The 20000-nt window shown below is 35.2% G+C and overlaps 1 protein-coding gene across 1 annotated transcript in view; it reads left to right on the forward strand.

Moving 5' to 3' along the window:
- The window catches only part of LOC137641215 (irregular chiasm C-roughest protein), a 223046-nt gene that overhangs the window by 180500 nt on the left and 22546 nt on the right, over window positions 1-20000 (forward strand). Inside the window, exon 4 of the mRNA XM_068373652.1 lies at window positions 3306-3449. Within this exon, the coding sequence (XP_068229753.1) occupies window positions 3306-3449 (144 nt within the window). The remainder of the gene's footprint in view (window positions 1-3305; window positions 3450-20000) is intronic.

Genomic DNA, 20000 nt, shown 5'->3' on the forward strand with positions numbered 1-20000 from the left:
CCATATGTGGATGAGATCATGGTGAGAGGTAGGCGGAGATGGTTTGGACCTGCTCTACGCACTCCCCAAGAGAGATTAGTTCACCAAATTTTCAACTGGGCTCCACAAGGCACTAGAAGAGTTGGAAGACCCAGCCCTACATGGCTGAGGACTATGAAGCATGAAGTTGGAAATGATGAATGGAGAAGTGTTGATTTAAAAACTCAAGAAAGAGACGACAGGAGAAATCTATCCGAGGAACTTTGCGTCAATAGGCGTAGGAGGAGCTGGTGATGATGATGATGACGATGATATATATATATATATATATATATATATATATATATATATATATATATATATATATATATATATATATATATATATATATATATATATATATATACATAGTAAATGTATTCGCATATGTTTACACAAAAAGTGAGAAAAAATGGGTGAGGGATGTTGCACTTACCTGGAATGGAGAACAAATACTAGGGCTTTTATACCCAAAATAACTACTTCAAAAGTCATAAATTATATATTCTTTTAAACTATTACCACATTCATGTGCGTATTTGTAAACGCGGGCGAATTTTTCATATGTGAACATATCATAAAATCATGTATACTTCGGTTTATGTATAAGTATATACGTGCAAACATACATTCGGTTTTAAGGCCATTACTTTTCCACTAAGGTCATTTTCACCTTCCTCACATAATACTTCAGCCTCCAGCTACTCTTTGGGAGACTTTTAGGAGCAAGAGTCTCCAACATTTCTGCCACAATTTCTTCTTTTTTAATGTTATTTTTTTTCTATTTTTGCAATATAGGTTGGAAAATATTTCTTATTGTAGCTTACGTACCTTCGTCAACTCCTTGGGTTTTTCTACATTATATATACGGTGTCGAATTCCAAGGTAGTTTTCATAAATTAATAAAATTAAAAATCCTATATTCGTTGACCGTAAGTCTAGAACGTCATATAAATAAATGACCTATATTCCATATACGAATTCATATATGAAACTCAGCACAAAAATACCTTTGAATACCTAAGTGAATGGAACGAAACACTATACCATATCCGTATAAAACCTGTTTCGTAACATGCTGGAGAATTAAATACAGGCACATGGAACTCACAACTAAAAATAAAACGCACTTGAACGCACACTCGCAATCGTGAGCAAATCTCTATTCCCTGCTGTTCTTGGTAAAAGTGCGTTCAACTCTCATAAAAAATACCTGATGATAGTAACTCATGGACTGCCGAAACTCGTGCCTAGGAGAGACGCCCATAGATATACAGATAAACTATACTCCTCAAATACCTGTACGAAATCATGCCCACAAAAATACATTAGTATAAAAATACACATCTTTTTCCCATATTTGTAGGGCAACAGCACAGGCTTATTAATCACTAGACGTACCTCTTGTGTCAAATAAACACATTAGGAAAACACGCACTAAGGAAAACTCACATACCTAAACCATTAAAAGGATTACTGTCATCAACTAAATAATAACATTTGCATGATAGTAGAATAACATCAATACTGTCTTCATAATCCGGCAACAACCGAAAGCGCCAAAATAGAAAAAAAAATACAAAAATCACTGACCAATAAGAACACCGTCTGTCAGAAAAACACAAACAAATACCGAATGTGATTGACCAACAACAAGTTCCCCTAACTACTAATAACTCCGAAACTGCTAAAAAAACACTGGCAAACAAAACATGCAGCAAGAAAAACACTCAAAAAACCTTCAACCAGTAAAGAGTCTGGAAGTATTTCCGAACAACTTTTCATTTCTTTTGGAGCTCCAGAGGTGATCAAGTTCTTCATTCTCTTTCTTCTCTTTTATTCTATTTTTTTGTTTACTTTTTTTCACGCATGGAGTAAAACCGAGGCTAACTTTCGACTCCCTTAAGTTGCTTCGATTACTGGAAGCTGCAGAAAGAAAATGCTGCTTCGGGCCGAAAGAAAACTAGAGGCGGGGTTCCTTGAGGTTTCTTTCTTTTCGGGCCTTTTTTGTTACTTATATTTTATATCAAAACTTTTATTAATATTAGCATCGTCTTTATCATTATCATAATCTTTATCATCATTACTATTAATGGTATAGTAATAGTGGCACATTATTATTATTATTGTTATTATTATTATTATCATTATTATTGTTGTTGTTTTTGTTGTTGTTGTTGTTATTGTGGTGGTGGTGGGGGTGTCTCCCTATTATTAGTATCATCATCATTATTATCATTGTTGTAGTGGCTCATCATTATTATTATTATTATTATTATTATTATTATTATTATTATCTAGTGTAGAGTTGGCTTCTTATTATTTGTATCATCATTATTATTATTATGGTAGTGGTGGCTCTCATCTACTTTTTTTTTTAGTTCAATCTAGCTTATAATTACAATTAAATCCCGTTTCTTTCATTTGATTTAATCAGGATTGCATTTTCGAAACAGTCTTCATTTAATATGGAGCCCAGAATATTGCAGTGGATTTTTTTTATTGTAGTGTTTGATACTACGTTCTTAATGCGCTGGGAATTATCAACCTTTTTATCATGAACATTATAATAATAATCATCATCATTATCATCATCTTTGTTAGCATGCAATTATATCTCGCCAAAGCTCTTAAAAAACAGGCAACGAAATATGTACTGATTAATAACTTAATAGCCTTTAATCTCCGCATTTGACATTTCCATCAAATCACGAGAGCATTACTTCAATTCTCGCTCAATGTGAAGTTCTGGCTTGAAGTCCGTTTGTATTACCCTCCTCTTTTGAGAAAATTTATTGTATGAAACGGCGAGATATAATTACAACCAAAATAAAACTAGATATAAGAAGAATCAGCCAATTTTTATGCCTTTGGGAACAGGAATAGTTATTATAATGACTGATATAAATTCTGTCATTTTCAACATTATTATTATTAGTAGTAGTAGTAGTATTAGTAGTAGTAGTAGTAGTATAGTAGTAGTAGTAGTAGTAGTAGTAGTAGTAGTAGTTAAAAATTATTTATTTCTTTAGTCTAATTTAATGATATAATCAGTCCTTTTTTTTCAGACTGATATAATGATATTATCATACTTTTTATCATCATGGTTTTTATCATTCCAATTACCGTTGATACTATAACGCCCGCCATTTACTGAAATGGTTATTTCTATTTTTCTGAAATTCAAAATACGTGCGTTCTACTTCTGCTTTTTTTCCCCTCAGCTTTTCCCACCAGAGCAATTTTCTCCCCGACGATTTCTCTCTCATATTACGTTATTCCAACAGTGGCCCCCAACCTCCCGCAAATGGAATTTGAGACCCTGCGCGTCGCCTCCGGCCAGAAATTCACCGTCACGGAGGGACGCCCTGGAAGCATCAAGTGTCTGGCGAGATATGGCAACCCGCCTGCGCGTATAAGGTGGTTCATAGGTGAGTGAGATTCATGGGGGATTTCATAAGTTTTTTATGTGTATAATTATCTGTATTTAACCTCAAGTTCCTTATATATATATATATATATATATATATATATATATATATATATATATATATATATATATATATATATATATATATATATATATATATGTGTGTGTGTGTGTGTGTGTGTGTGTGTTTGTGTGTGTATATATATATATATATATATATATATATATATATATATATATATATATATATATATATATATATATATATATATATATATATATATATATATATATATTACTTCTCACTTCTATATATACCGATGGCTCCAAATCTGATGCTGGCGTTGGATTTGGAGTACATAGTAGTTCTTTTAACTGTAGAGGTGCACTTCCTCCAATAATTTCGATATTTACTGCTGAATTATATGGCATACTAACCGCTATTGAGAAAATAGCGTTAAAAGAGGAGGGCACTTTTACCATAAATATTGATTCAAGAAGTGTTTATCACGCTTTAGAAGGTTTTAACTCTAGTAACCCTTTAATTTTAAAGATTTTAGAGTGGCTTTTAATTATGGGCCTAAAACGTATAACAGTTCGATTTTGCTAGGTTCCGGCACACATAGAATGCTACCAAGAAGATATCCCATTCTCTGTTGTGATTTTTTCCCAGCAATTAAGAATTCTATTTATAACAATTGGCAACAGCATTGGGATATTTTAACCGAAAATAAGATGAGAGAAATTGTGATTGTTATATCCCCTTGGAGGTATGAGGTAATGCCCCGAAAATGAGAAACTACTCTTTGTCGTCTCCGCATTGGTCACACTCGGATGACACACGAGTTTCTGTTGGCTGACCAACAGCAACCATATTGCGACGACTGTTCGATACCCTTGACAGTGAGGCATTTGTTGACTGAATGCCTTACTTATAGCGCAGAAAGAAATAGATATCTGTTTGAGAGGCGGGGTGAAGAGGGCAGGTTCATCCTTTTCAAGATCCTTCGATGTCAGGTTGTCAGAGAACTTCAAATCATTCATTGATTCATTGCAGCCTGAGGATGTATAGGGCTTCAATGAATTCATAGTCCATGAGCCAGACCCAAGAATTGTATGGATTGGTATCACCTGGGGTGGGAAAATGTCACTTTTTTCTTGAAAGGTATATATCCATAGATGAAAAAAAAAGTTTGAAGCCAAGCTTGGAGGAGTAGCTTAGTGCTAGTAATCACCTTGTAAAGATCTACGAATAGTCCCAATATGGGATCAAAAATTTTGGGGTAGGGGAAATGTAAATTGCAATATCTTTTGAAGTAATTGTCCAATAATTGCAAGTTATCACTCAAAATGTTGGGAATTTTATGTTCCACAAAATTATATATATTTGTTTTTCCAATATGCCAATAAAGTAGGTCACTAGAGGTCACAAGGTCATAAAATTTTGCCCTTGCATAAAATCTGTACCTCTGTTCAAAAAAATTTCCCCAGCTACTGCACCAATGGGAATGTTTCCACTGAAATGAGCTTAGATAGAAGATAATAAGTGTTCAACTCCATTTTATGCTTATAAGTGATATTTTTATTTGTATCTGAGGCATGGTACTTAACGGTATTTGACACATATTTGGAAAAGGGCACTTTTTAATGAAACACCTGCAAACATAAAGATGACAATTTGTTGCTCGTTCATGCAATTTTACAAATAGATTTTCCCCACCAAGAACAAAAATCATGTCAGAATGAGTTTATTTCATCTAGGACTGTTTTGACATTTAAAGGTCAATGCCCTGGGGTCAAGGTCAAGCACATACACCACTTAACTTTGGAAATGCATGTTACTTCTATCTGACAGAACAAAACATAAAAATATGGTGAACCAGCTTTCAACAAATACAAAAATGTTGATACTTGCAAGCAATTTTTGTGCATCTGTAGGCTTACTTATCTCCTACCCTAAAGTCATGCTCCCCGGGATATTTTTCGGCCTCTTTGAATCAGTAAACTTTTTGATCTCATTCTTCATCAGTGTCGTCATCATCAGATGAGCCTTCAAATTCAATTGTCCCCTGCTCCTCCTCCTCCTCCATGTTGCTACATGTCTCTAACTTGCAAAGGTATGTGCACCTTATTCTGTTCTGTAGGCAAGAACAACTCTCCTCCAAGCACTGCTTTTGACAGTTGCAGGCAATCAACTCCATGACAGCCTCAGGGGCAGGTGGTGCGTTGCCCTAGTCGATCACTAACTCTCCTTCATCTACCTTCCACCCATGGCCAACTGGAGAAGGAATATCTGGATTCCTTTCCAAACTTCTTTTCCAGTTGGCACACTGATAGTTGGCTCTCCTGCAGTGACTGCGCAAGGAAGACGCACATGGTGGCAGTTGCCAAGACTCAGCCTCGCCTTTCTTCGAACAAAAAATGGAGAAACGTATCTCATTTATGCTGTTAACTGTTGTCCTGGCACTATAAAGGGAACATCATGTTAGTGCCTCTAGTTGTTTGATTGCTTGGTTCGATAGATCCTATGATTGGCCTAATGACTGCAGGGTTGTCATGTGGTCTTTATCATTTAGAAGACGGAGAGGTGAGACATTGCCCTTGCCGGCAAAGCTGCTCACAGTGTCACAACCTGTGAATGAGTGGAGACCAAGAAGGCAGGCACATTTTTTCGAGGCCGAGAAGATCTGAAGCCTTCTTAACGTCTATATATCCAGTACGCATCTTTGAGCCCACTTTGAAATATACATGGCATGCTAACTTTTGTGTAAAAGCCATAGCCAAAATAAAGACATCAGTGTCTGGTGATACGATGACAACAGCTGCCAGACCAGACCTGCCACATTGCTCTGCATGTAGAAGTAGCCGGGTGTCTGCCTCCTCCTGACTACTCTGTAGATCTTGAATGTCAGAGACTGAGTCTTTTATAACTCGTATGCATTGATCTCCATGTGTTAGGAAAAGCTCTTTCTTGTCCAGCCTTTCACGTAGACTTTGATCATTGCTCCATTCATCAGCAAGAAACTCAGTCAGTTGGGTCTTGTTGTTTCCACTGTGTAGAAAATTCTTCCACTGCTTCAAACTGTGGCCAGATACAATCTTACCAAACGTCATAGCACCCTCGGACCCTCTTTTCCCCCGCTCAGCATTCTTAATGGAGTTTTCTTTGTATACGTCGAAGACAACATCAATTCGGCAGTTAACTCTCCCCTCCCTCAGGATTGCAGAGAAGATGGCCATTATTTTCTGTATAATGGCCATTCCATCAATGATGCAAGCTGAATTAGACGGGATGGTATCGGCTGGTAAAAGATCTTTTCTCAGACGTTTGGAGAGCTGTGCCTTATTGGTCTTTCGTAGGGTGCCTTCAGGCTTTGCTAATGCCCAAGGTATAGGACCAAGACGATAGGATAGCACATTCCTCACATGTCCAGCTTTCTGGTCTGTCCAATGAGCATCATTTTTGCAAACAGATTTCTGTCAGCAGCTATGATGACACTTCGTCCCTGTGTTTTCACAGAACTCTTCATTTTGATATCACTGAATGTTTTCAGTTTCAGTTTCTTTAGTGGGTCAAAAAATCTTGGTCGCACTAATATCAAGCCTTTCATTGTGAAATTCTTTAAATTCTAAAGTTCCCTTAACCTTGGCCCCTAAAAGATCTTTTGCAATGTTGTCAGGATAGATCATTCCTGTGGAGAGGCTAATTAGCTCAGAGGAGACACCGAATGGATTTGTGCAGTTTTCATACAACATGCTGACCAATATTGATGCTGCCTTTTCATGGTTCTTTATCCGTGATGCAGTGAGATCAGGGTAGCAAAAATGGTTGGCTACTCCTCAGTGCACTTTTCATTAAACCAAGAAATTAACTTCTGTACTCTGCAGTCAGGTAGTATCTGTGTACTTCACTTGTCCTGAGGCTGAAACCTTTTGTCCCTCCTGGTGTCTGGGTGTCTTTATTCACTGACTCCTCAATGGCCTAATCCACAGGAATCCTTCCAAATAGATCGGCAGGTCCAATTTGAATGGAAAACCCTCCATTCCGGAGGTGCTCCAGTGCATCAGGGTGCTCTGTTGACAGGTTTGTCATCTCTGCGTAATATGTGCTAAGATACCGGACATTGTTGTGCTAATTATATGCAAAAAAACCATGGTATCATGTCTTTGATGGCAGACAGATGGAGACACCAATTTCTTTCTCTAGAAGCTCGCAGCATGTTCAACTTGATGTCTACCATGTCCAAGTATGACATCCAAAATGATCCTAGATCCCCTCGATCCTGGCGCAGACCCTCTTTGTATGACTCAAAACGTTCAGCCAGTGACACAAATGCTTGGGTGCTCAGTGTCTCTGTGAAGGTCTCCTGGCATATATCTTGGGAAAATGTGTTGACCAAGTTTCGAATGGCAATTTCATCTTCTCCGTGTATTTCTATGAACCCTTTCCAGACAAGACGATGCAGAGCTTCATACAATAGTTTGTGGAACCTAACTGAACGATTGTACTGTTTTCCCAAAAGTAGCTTTTCTACTGACCCCTCAGCAATGACACCTGATTCAATGCAAAGATCTCTCAACCCAGCATCTTGGAATCGTTTACCAATGATGTTTAAGAGTGTACACAGGGTGTGAAATGGGCCCATCCTAGGAACGACTTCTGAAAATGTATCTCTCTGCTTCCAAATTATTTCAGTTGCTTTGGCGTATACAGTAGTGCTTGGTCAAACACAACGATAATGCTACTAAGACCTAGTGATCTTCTGATTAGTTGAGACTGGCACAACACCTCATGGACAGTAAACAGGTCAGTGGCATGGGGCATTTATTGTAGGTAGATAACCAACTTCATCAGGGGTGATCTCTACTTCATCACGGACTTGAATGTTGAAGCCTGTCCAGCTCCCCACAGTTTGGTTTGAAGCACAATGTGCACGAGTGAGCAACCAAAGCAGAGTTTTCTTTTTCACTTCATGATTCATTGTCCGGTCATTCATTTCCACATTACTACAAAGAGGAGGTCCAACATGCTTTCCAGCAATGTAGATGGAAGGAAGCCTTTCCTCAATCTCTATGATCCGATGTTTTCGCTTCTCTTCATTTATTTGATGCAGCATGAGGGGTTTTGGTCCAAACACCCTGGGCTGTGCAATGATGCCATTAACTCGGTGTGATGTCCCTCCTCCTCTCAGTGTCTCCTCCCTCCTATCAATGTTGTCATATGCCAATGTCACTTGAATGTTAGACTGGATAACTCTTGGTATGGCAATACATCCTTCGTTCAACAACATCTTATGAATACACAAAGCTGTGTCAATCTCTTCAAGTTTTGAGTAGGAAACACCATGACCACTTTGGTTTAAGAGGCGAATGACCTCAACACAACCAGTTAGGGATTTGGTAGCATATGGCAGGAGGATGTGTTTAGGAGTTGTTACCTTTGCACACGTTATACCATACATGAGGTCTTGCCCAACTGATTCAATGATCCGGTACAAGAACGTTTTCAGAGAGCATGGTATGAGAGCTGCTCCATCTTTCATCTCCTCTGGTACTGGGGGCCATGGCATTTTGACATCATGCTATTTGACATCATTTTTCAGGATAGTGGACAAGTTTCGCATCATGGCGTGTACATTTCGGGTTTTCTGCTTAGTAGCTAGGAGTCCCTCTTTGTTTTTCGTTTTCTATGATAAGCTGAGAAAGGGAAAGGTTATCGGGATACACCAGCAATTTGCCCATCTCATCTTGTATTACATGAATACTTTCCCCAAACACCCCCCTCAATCTTTCTACGGATGTGCTTTTTAGTTGAGACTTTAACATCCTCTAGGTCTACACCAGATTCTACAAACAGATCAAGCATGTATTTACATAATTCAGTAATTCTTATCACTTGAGGCTTCTCAAATATTACATCCCTAATGTATTTAAATAGTCCATTATAACAAAGTTCTTCAGTCTTGGCATAATCCTCATTTGGGTCCGGTGCCACAGGATCAGCACTACCTTCAAAAGAGGAATGAAAACTTGATTTGGTATACCTACGGTAGCAAAAACGGTGGTAGTGGCCCTCAGCTGCAACTAGGTCTCTCGACATAATCGCTATCATTCTCTGATCACTTTTGTCAATTGCTGCTTACCTAACTGTCTGGTCAGAACGAAGTTCTACACATTGAACCAAAGGCTCTCTTGTCTTAGTCTTCGTGAGATATTTACTGCTTTTCAGACAGAAAATGCAAACAGGTTCATATACACGTGATGATGAGGATGATGATCATGTTAGGCTTGCAGATGAATTTCTCCGGTTAAGTTCTTTCTGTACCCGACTCCCTGGCTTCCCTTCAGATGCTGCTTTTTCAATAGCATGCGGGTCACGTTTCTTAACAACCTTATTCCTGCATCCCCTGTGATATAGGACTTGTGGTACCTCATCATCTCTGGCAGTGTCAGCAATCCTAAGAATTCGGGCATGCTTCCGAATCTCAGCTGCTTGTAGGAGCCGTTCCCACGATGCATGATCCTGGGGCGAATTCAACTCAAGGTCTGTATCATCGCATTCAAAGATGCAGGAATTGCGTGTTAACTTGCACGGCAACAGTACTTAGTCTAGATCAGCGGAACTCTCCATGATAGCCTGGAAATGAAAATTAAATTAGTCACTTAGTTGTATACAATCCTAAATAATGCTAAGACCCTATGACCTCATCATAATGTGAAATGTACAGTGCTCTATCTTAATACATTGTAGTCTGTTTAGAAGTAATTTCAGTGAATTGGAAGGGGTACCAGTTTTAAATGGGTTAAAGGGCTGTCAAATGACTTCGTCCATTGTAAACCTGACAAAATGTATCTTAGTATATGCATATTGAAATATTTTAATGGTTAAAAACAGATTTCAGCAAAACATGCATACTAAATGATCAGCATATTGAGTAATTTAATTTTGTTTCTTCTCTGGCTAAAAATGGGCTTTTTAAAAAAAATGTGTCAAATAACCGTTAAGTATCATACCTCAGATACAAATAAATTTAACATTTCTAGGCATAAAATGGATTTGGACACTTATTATCTCCAATCTTAGCCCATTTCAGTGGAGAAATTCTCATTGGTTCAGTATCTGGAGTGATTTTTTGAACAGAGCTACTGATTTTAGGCAAGGGCAAAATCTTGTGACCTTTTGACCTCTAGTAACCCAATTCATTAGCAGAAAGGTAAATATGATATATAATTATGTAGAACATAAAATCCCCAATATTTTGAGTTGTCATACGTAGCAATTGGACCATTACTTCAAAAGATATTGCAATTTATATTCCCTACGCCCAAAATTTATGATCCCATATTGGGACCATTCGTAGATCTTCATGAGGTGATTATTAGCATTAAGCTACTGCTCTAAGTTTGGCTTCAAACTTTTTTTTCATCTATGGATATATACCTTTCAAGAAAAAACAGTGACATTTTGTCACCCCATGTGGCACCAATATCTGGTCTGGCTCATGGACTATCACGCATATGTCTCTTTTTCTGTGCCATATCTCTGAGCTCATCCCGATACTCAGATCCAACATGTATGTGCGTCGTGTTTAGATATACATATCCGTTTTCCATATACTGCATATATATGTATGTATGTATGCATGCATGTATGTGTATATTATATATATATATATATGTATATACAGTACATATATAAATATATATATATATATATATATATATATATATATATATATATATATATATATATATATATATATATATACATATATATATATATATATATATATATATATATATATATATATATATATGTGTGTGTATATAAAGTACATATTTAAATATATATATATATATATATATATATATATATATATATATATATATATATATATATATATATATATATATATATATATATATATGTATATACAGTACATATATAAATATATATATATATATATATATATATATATATATATATATATATATATATATATGTGTATGTATATACAGTACATATATAAATATATATATATATATATATATATATATATATATATATATATATATATATATATATATTGTATAGTGTTAATGTTTATATATGTATGTATTTATGTATGGATATTTATATAAATATATATATATATATATATATATATATATATATATATATATATATATATATATATACATGCATATACATATAACCATTCATATTATACAATATATATATATATATATATATATATATATATATATATATATATATATATATATATATATATATATATATATATAGCCTATATATAAATATATACAGTGCGTACAGTATATGTGTATATATATATATATATGTATATATAAATTATATATATATATGTGTGTGTATATATATATATATATATATATATATATATATATATATATATATATATATATATATATAAAGTATATATATATATATATATATATATATATATATATATATATATATATATATATTTATATATATGTATGTGTGCTAGTGGAATGGGATATGGCAATCCAAACCTTTAACTTTTAAAGGCACAAGTATTTTGTGGTATTGTAAAGGACTAACGCAATTTTCTAAGCCTGACTCACCACGTAACCCCCTACCAGTTCACCCATATGAAAGGTAGTTCCACCATTTGCGAGCTTTCAGGGAACAAAAATTCAAATACTAAACGAGGGAAATCCTATGAGTAACTTTGCTAGATGTAAACAATTTTAGGGTTTTTTTTCGGAGGCGATACTAACATTGCAGTTCCAAACGAACAGCATGGAGAAAGGCGTAAGCATTCAAAATAGCACTTATTGATTCTAGAATTCTCTGTCTTCCTTTATGTTCCTTGATTTATTCGACTTTGCTCTATTCTAAGAAATTCGTTCTTTAATGACTCAATCACTTCGTCTAAAATATGTTATAATAAAGCTAAATATCTTAATTCTTGTGAAAATAAAGAAAGTAAAATTATAATTATTAATATTCGAATATGGTTTAAATGAAGAAACTCAAATCAATAGGGCTATTAAGTAAGAACATTAACAAGAATTATGATTGAAAATACTCCGTTGCTTCATATATCTGATGAAGACCTGAAATGCTTTAGAGAGTCGTAATTATATAATAAAAGCAAATGAATATATTATACATATGAGAAGGGTCGCGAAGATTCTATTCAGGATTTTACCTTATATTAATTCAAATGATATTGCAGCTTACAAAGGGTCGTAATTTAGAAATAGAAAAAGATACAAATCTGAGAAATTTTTCAAGGTTCGTACAACAGACACATTTGACTTTCAATCAGTTTCATCAATATATATTTCTTATAAAAATCCAGGAATTCTTTATAGCAGAAACTTATAGCTTTGCTATTTTGCACTTACGTTATTTCAGAGGGAATTCATAGTTCATTGCGTGTGTGCGTAATGTGTTCTATCTTTTGATTTAGCCTAACAGCTGTTTAAAGTATGGAATTGTGTAATCTTAAGAAGTTTATCTAAGACACTGCGCTCAGTTTTAATTTCTATAAGTGGGGTAAAAGTGGAACTTTGTGAGAATAAAATTGTTGTCTGCCTGTGACATAATTACTGTTGATTATTGTCATAATCTTAAACGTTTTGAGGAAAAAATATTACATATTTTATAGCTATCGGCGTTTAATTACAATAATGATAATTATAACTTCCCATTATCTCTGGTAAAAAGAAATATAACTGTGATTTATTAAGTGTGGGTTGTTTATGAGTAGCCTTAGATACTTTACAAATGGCGTTTCATACTCGAGAGTGTTTTGAGCCCCTATTGTTTTATTGAACCTTAACCATTTACAAGTTGAATAATATCAACCTGTGTTGGGTTAAGGGATAAATTTTCTTATTATGGGCGGTGTTATTATAGTTCTTTATGAAGTAGTGGAGGCTGTGATGAAAATAAGCTGTACAAAGTAATCCTACTCCCTGCTAAAGTTTTTCAATGAGCCTCAGTACCATGCTTCAAGGTATTGGCTGAGTTACCGTTTATATCCTCTACGGAGCTTATAGTTACTATATGTTTTCAGTCATAATTCTTGTTATTATTATTCCTTAATAACACTATTGATTTCGAGTTTCTTCATTTATATCCTATTCGAATATTTATAATACCATTCTATTTCCATTATTTTTCCAAGAATTAAAAGGTTTTTCTTTTTTATTATAACATATTTTACACGAAGTGATTGAGTAACTCAAGAACGATTTTTCCGAAAAAAAAGAAAAAAAGAAAAGAAAGTCGAATAAATCAAGGACCATAAAGGAAGAAGAGGAAGTTTAGATTTAGTAAGGGGGTATTTCGAACTCTTGAGCCTTCCCCACTCAGGTCATGTGAAACTGCAAGGTTAGTCGTCTACCAAAAGAATCCTAAAATTTAGAATCTTTTTGTACAAGTCTGCATCATCAACACATAGAACAATCTATTCTAGGTACAATTAGCTGTAAAAATTATATTCACACAGTTCCATTCTGTTATAAGGATTTCAATTTCCATTTATATAGGAGATATTTATTTAAATGCTGTTGTTCTTGAAATATTCTTTTTTTTTTCCCTTTCCTCACTGAGCTCTTTTCCTTGTTGGAGCCCCTAGGCTTATAGCATCCTGCTTTTCCAACGAGGGTTGTAGCTTAGCAAGTATTAATAATGATAATAATAATTCTTTTTTTCTTTAAATTCCGCTGCTGCTTGGGCAGAGTACCTAGATCAGTGGTTCCCAACCTGGGGGAAATTTCCCCCTGGGGGGAAATTTGAAGCTACCAGGGGGGAAATAATTACACTACCTACTAACTAAAAAAATATCAGATGACAAAGCTAGCCCTGATATTGATACACTGGTGCACAAGAAGCAGCCTCAACCTTCTCACTAATTCAATTTTGAAGTAGAAGAATAAACAAAAGTCCTTTTATTTTGCTACTAGCCGCTCTCCATATACTGATAAACAAATAGTTACAGAGTAAAATGGATAGAGAGCGGTTAGTAACAACTAACCTCATAGCTCTGTGGCTATGCGGTTAGTTGTTACTAACCGCTCTCTATCCATTTTACTCTGTAACAATTTGTTTATCAGTATAGTTGTATAATGGAAAAATAAATTATTAAGTCGTCACAGTGTGTTTCAACTACTCTTTCTCTCATACACATGAAGGGAGAAATCTGGAGGGTTGCACTGTGTGCAGGGGGGAAATGACAGGAAAAAGGTTGGGAACCACTGACCTAGATCCTCACAGGACCCATACTGCTGTACACACCTCACCACCTTTACCCTGAGTAAAGAGGGGGGCGGGGTGTTGTGCTAGCATGAATCCCGCTCGATTTGAACTAACCCACATTATTTCTTTAAAAGTAAGAATTAAAAAACAGCCAGTATAAATTTGACTGATCCCTCAGACATATATTTATAAATTCTTGCCTCTTTTGCCTTTATATTCCACCTTGAAAACTAAGAGTTGAACTATTCCTATCAGATTCTTCATTATGCGCATTTTACAATTATAAATTTGGTATTTCTATCGGGCATTTACATTTGTACTAGAATATATACAAGTCTGCAAGTAGTTGTAGAAGTAAAGATGATCAAACTGTCCTATTTTTGGTTTCCATATGATATAAAACCCAAATAAGAATATTAGACATCTTTATTTTCATTCCATTAAGGTAAATTATTCTAAAATAGTTTTTAAAGGAGATTCCCCATACTTTTTCATCCATTACCCCGCATAATTGTATATACCACGCATTCCAAAATAAAGAGAGGCATCACTATATACATTCATCTGGAAAACATAAATAAATCTCACATAAGGTTAGAAATGTACCAAAATATCTATATTTTAACAGTCAATTTTGTTTTCAGAGTTTGGAAACTGAATTACTTATTCTGGTTGTTATTCAAAAAGCTAACCATTAATATTGGACTGTATGAGGATTGACTGATTCGTTGCTTGATTTATTAGTTGATTAATAGATAAGACTATGTATTCTATGTAAAAAAGGCATAAAAGAACAAGCATTAAAGAGCATTGCCCTGCAATGCAACATTCTTTAGAATCGAATGTCAATATGTAATAAAAAGGGACAAGAGAAGAAGAAAATTATAAGAAGATAGAAATAAAATCTTATGATTATTATAAACGATAGGAATGCTTATTCCTATGATATGAAGTTACGTCACCGCTTAACAATTATTTGTTTTAAAGGCGTAATTTAAACTAATTAATTAATATGCTTTTGTTATTTGGCAGGTAAAGGGAAAAAATTAAAATGCGCTCTTTGAGTGGTATGTCAAACCTGCCAATAACTGACCCTCGTCTCTCTCTCTCTCTCTCTCTCTCTCTCTCTCTCTCTCTCTCTCTCTCTCTCTCTCTCTCTCTCAACGTTATCCTTTGCCCTTCCTTTCTATGTGTTTTGTGGATGTTTTCTCCTCTCCCCCCTTCAAACCACAGCCTGGCCTTGTCTGGCAAAAATCACACGCCGAAACGGAGTTATATAGGAAGGGTTCTATTTTTCTGGAGAGGGAAAATATAAAAGTGGAAAATGACAAGTTATCTGAAGTCTCTCTCTCTCTCTCTCTCTCTCTCTCTCTCTCTCTCTAGTAACGACAGAGAGAATGAAGTCGAGAGTGCTTCAAGGAAAAGAAACGATAGAAATAACAACCAAATGTGATTTCTAGGCGGAGTTAGTGCACACACTATTGTAATAGATTCGGGATGTAGAGAAAATCCCAAGGGACCGGGTAGATACTTGGATGATTAAATTATATAAACAAAAAGAAGACGTGTTAAACTGAGGTAATGGCAGGGGAATAAAGGTTATGGAACCTATGTTAAAAAACTAGGAAGAATAGTATAGGGAAGAAGGTTTGAGATGTTGACAGATATATATATTATCAGCAGTTGGGGTTTATGAAAGGAAAGCTCATAGTGGGTGTTACCTTTATAGCAAGACAAGTCGTGGAGCAGTATCTAGATGCAGGCAGAAAAGTTTACAAGTGTTTTCTGGATCTTGAACAGACATATGACAGGGGGTTACCAAGAAGTTTGGTTTGTTGGTTTTGAGTAAGAGGGGAAAACCAGGGATGTTGGTAACGTTAGTGAGGATGATGCATGAGGGGATAAGAACCACGTTACAACCAAATATGAGAAGACTGAGGCATTCCATGTGGAGGCTTGCCTCCAGCAGGGATATGCTCTCTGATTCCATTCCTTTGATATGCTCTCTGATTCCATTCCTTTGTCATCAGAATTAAGGAACAGCGAGCAATTGTGGGAACTAATATTCCCTGATGTTAATTCATTGTAGGTCACAAAAAAAAAAAAAAAAAAAAAAAAAAAAAAAAAACTGCAAGAAAGTTTTTTAGCATAGAAGGGAACCATAGAAAGGAAGGAATTGAAGGTGGAGATTTGAAGGACAGAGCTAATAATTAGTAGTAGTTATGAAGTAAAAATTAAAGTGGAACATGATGTAGTGTTAAAACAGAACAATGATTTTAACTACTTGGGATCAATATTAGCAGAGGATTGAGACAGAGTGAAGGGAGCGTGGCAAAAAAGGAGAGAAGTAACTGGTGTTGTCTTAGACAACACCAGTTATAAGACAGTTAATTATGGTATATTCTGTATATACAGTATATATGTGTGTGTGAAAGAGATATAGACAGGCAGACAGACGGAGCAATCCCTTCAAGCAATCAAGCTAAAATCTAAATTCCTAAAGCAACATAATCGGTAGTATGAATTTCTATATAGTTGTAGGCAGTCTCGACCATTGCAGAGAGACTAATCAGAACCAAATATCTCCAATTCATGAGAGTCGTTCATTTGGCTCTTCAAGAAACTAGCTTCGCTTCATCACTAAATGGTTCTTCGCTGGAAGGCGAATATCTGCAATAGTTTTAATCATGCGTGGGAGTTTATATCCTCATTCCAGTCCTGAAGATTTGACATATTAGGTCGACAACGTAATTCAAATTTTCCGTGAAACTCAAAAAAACAACAACAACAACAACAAGTGCAGTCGTTTCTCGTCCTCTGCATGTCAAAGGCCTCAGACATGTCCTTATTCGTACCTGGAGTTTGGCCAGTTTTCATCACGCCGGCCAGTTCGGATTGGTGATGGTGGAAGGCTTTTGTGTAACTGCTCACAGCAAACCAACCTAGTATGGGTGTCCCTGACCACGTTATGGTATTCCTGAAACTCACTACAGACGAAATAGGTGTCCAAAGTTAGTTGCTATGGATCAAAATGGTACTTGAGAGGCAATAAAGTGAGGGTTTAGAAATTGCAGTGAGTGTAACTTCATTGCCTGACAAATTTTAGTTTTCACAATAATCTATCAATGGAAGAATACTGTAGTGTGTCAGGTTTGAAAGGAAATCATTCAATAAATATGACTTATTATCTAAAAAGCAAAATATTTTCAATATTTTAGCGTCACCTTGCTCCAGTAAACGGAAGATACAAAGAGAGTCAGTAATTTGCCAAACAGCTCCGATGTTGAAATGACCCTCCGATTTTCGCTGGTCGTCCTCAGAAATTTCAGTGAACAACGGCTGTTTGGCTCTGGAATTTTCACCATACTTTAATAGACTTTATTTTCAAATAATTGATTTGCGAAAACAATGTATCTGAAGTATTCGCTAAACATGCATTTAAATACCCCAATTACAGTCAGTTCATGAGTAATTATGGAAACGACCTTGACTTGTCTGGAAAAGTTTTTTTTTTCCTGCAGATATTTAATAATGGAGGTTCTGTTTGGAGCCTTTTAACACTCCATGACAAAAAGAGAAAATTTTATAAACAAAAAATAAATATTCAGTGAAAAGAAGATCAAAGGCTATATTCATGGTCATCATGCGTTAGGTTTGATTATGTTTTATTTTTAATCACCTAGTTTTCAGATCTGAAACAGAATTGATAAACTTCATTATAATTTCATGAATATCATCGTAGTTAGAAGAGCATTAATTCATACAGTTCCTCCCTGTTGGTTAGCATGGAATCTGGGTCACAATCTTCAAAAATACATTATTTCTTGCTGATAATTGTATAGCAGATTAGAATGTTGTACACTCAGCTTCCTCCGTAATTGTAATTATTTCATTTACACAACATAATTTTCAAATTTCGTAAAAAGATTTCAGGTTTTATTTATGGAATTCTTACAATAATGAATGGTTTCCATGCAGTGCGTTGATTTCATGGGATATTTTATGTAGATCAACAATATTATCATTTGATAATATATCAAAGGAATTTTCATAACCACGCATTCTCTCTCTCTCTCTCTCTCTCTCTCTCTCTCTCTCTCTCTCTCTCTCTCTCTCTCTCTCTCTCTCTCTCTCTCTCTCTCTCATTTGGACTACAAAGTAATGAACACCAAAACTATGAGTGTGTGTGTATATGTTGTTGTTGTACAACAAAGTTGCCTGGCATCCAGCCCATTTTCTTGAACTCTCAGCTCTTATCTTAATGAGATCAATCTTGTTTAATGTACCAAGTCGAGTCTTATTTTTTCTTCAATAACTAAGTTACTTCGCCGGACGTGGAAGAGAGTAATATTCCTAATGGAATTACCTCGAGATCTCTCATTACGTAGAATAAAAAGGGCGAAGATCACCGTTATTATGAAGTAAAATATATTGCGCGTTTGTTATTTATTTGCATCGGGGGGGGGGGGGGAGGAATAGTATTGAAAAATGTTTTATTCCAAAATGATCGTTGATTACCAGCGTGCATATTTGATGAAATGGCAACGGTGATGAAAGGCAATGAAAAGCTTCTGTTAACTCGGCAATTAGGGAAATTTATTTCTGTTTTGGAAATGTTGAGGAAGGAATATTCAGCTAATACTAAATTTTAATTCCGACGTATGTATTTTTTTTTTTAAATCCATATCGAAATTTCTAGTTTTCTGAGTTTAGATGGACTTTTATCTGACAAAAATTTTATTTCTTTATTTGTTTCAGCAAAAGAGCATTATTAGTTATATGAACCTTAATATCTTAGGAAACCAGCATTAAAGTATTTACATTTCAATCAATTGATAATTATAGAAATACAAATAATAACAATCAATATTCTTCGGAGGGTTATTTACAAAAGGGAACAGCCCTCGGGTCTATCATTTTCTAGCCTTGCCCCTATTTACAGATGGCTATAGATAGTAGTTATCCACGGACCGAGTAAACGTGAATCGTATGCTGCAACATTAAACCAAGAGTCGCCTTTTGGCTGGCGATAATGGACTTTGGAGTTGCCGTTCTCGTTAGCTTTATAATATCCATTTATTTTGTCGATAGTATACTTATTTCTATTTTTCTTAAAGGCATCCGATTCAGTGAAAATTGCTGATAGGATCTCTCTCTCTCTCTCCTCTCTCTCTCTCTCTCTCTCTCTCTCTCTCTCTCTCTCTCTCTCTCTCTCTCTCCTCTCTCTCTCTCTCTCTCTATTTTTTTTCTTACATTTTTAACTGAATCAACTTT

Source organism: Palaemon carinicauda, chromosome 5 (assembly GCF_036898095.1).
Source record: "Palaemon carinicauda isolate YSFRI2023 chromosome 5, ASM3689809v2, whole genome shotgun sequence".
Classification (NCBI taxonomy): domain Eukaryota; kingdom Metazoa; phylum Arthropoda; class Malacostraca; order Decapoda; family Palaemonidae; genus Palaemon; species Palaemon carinicauda.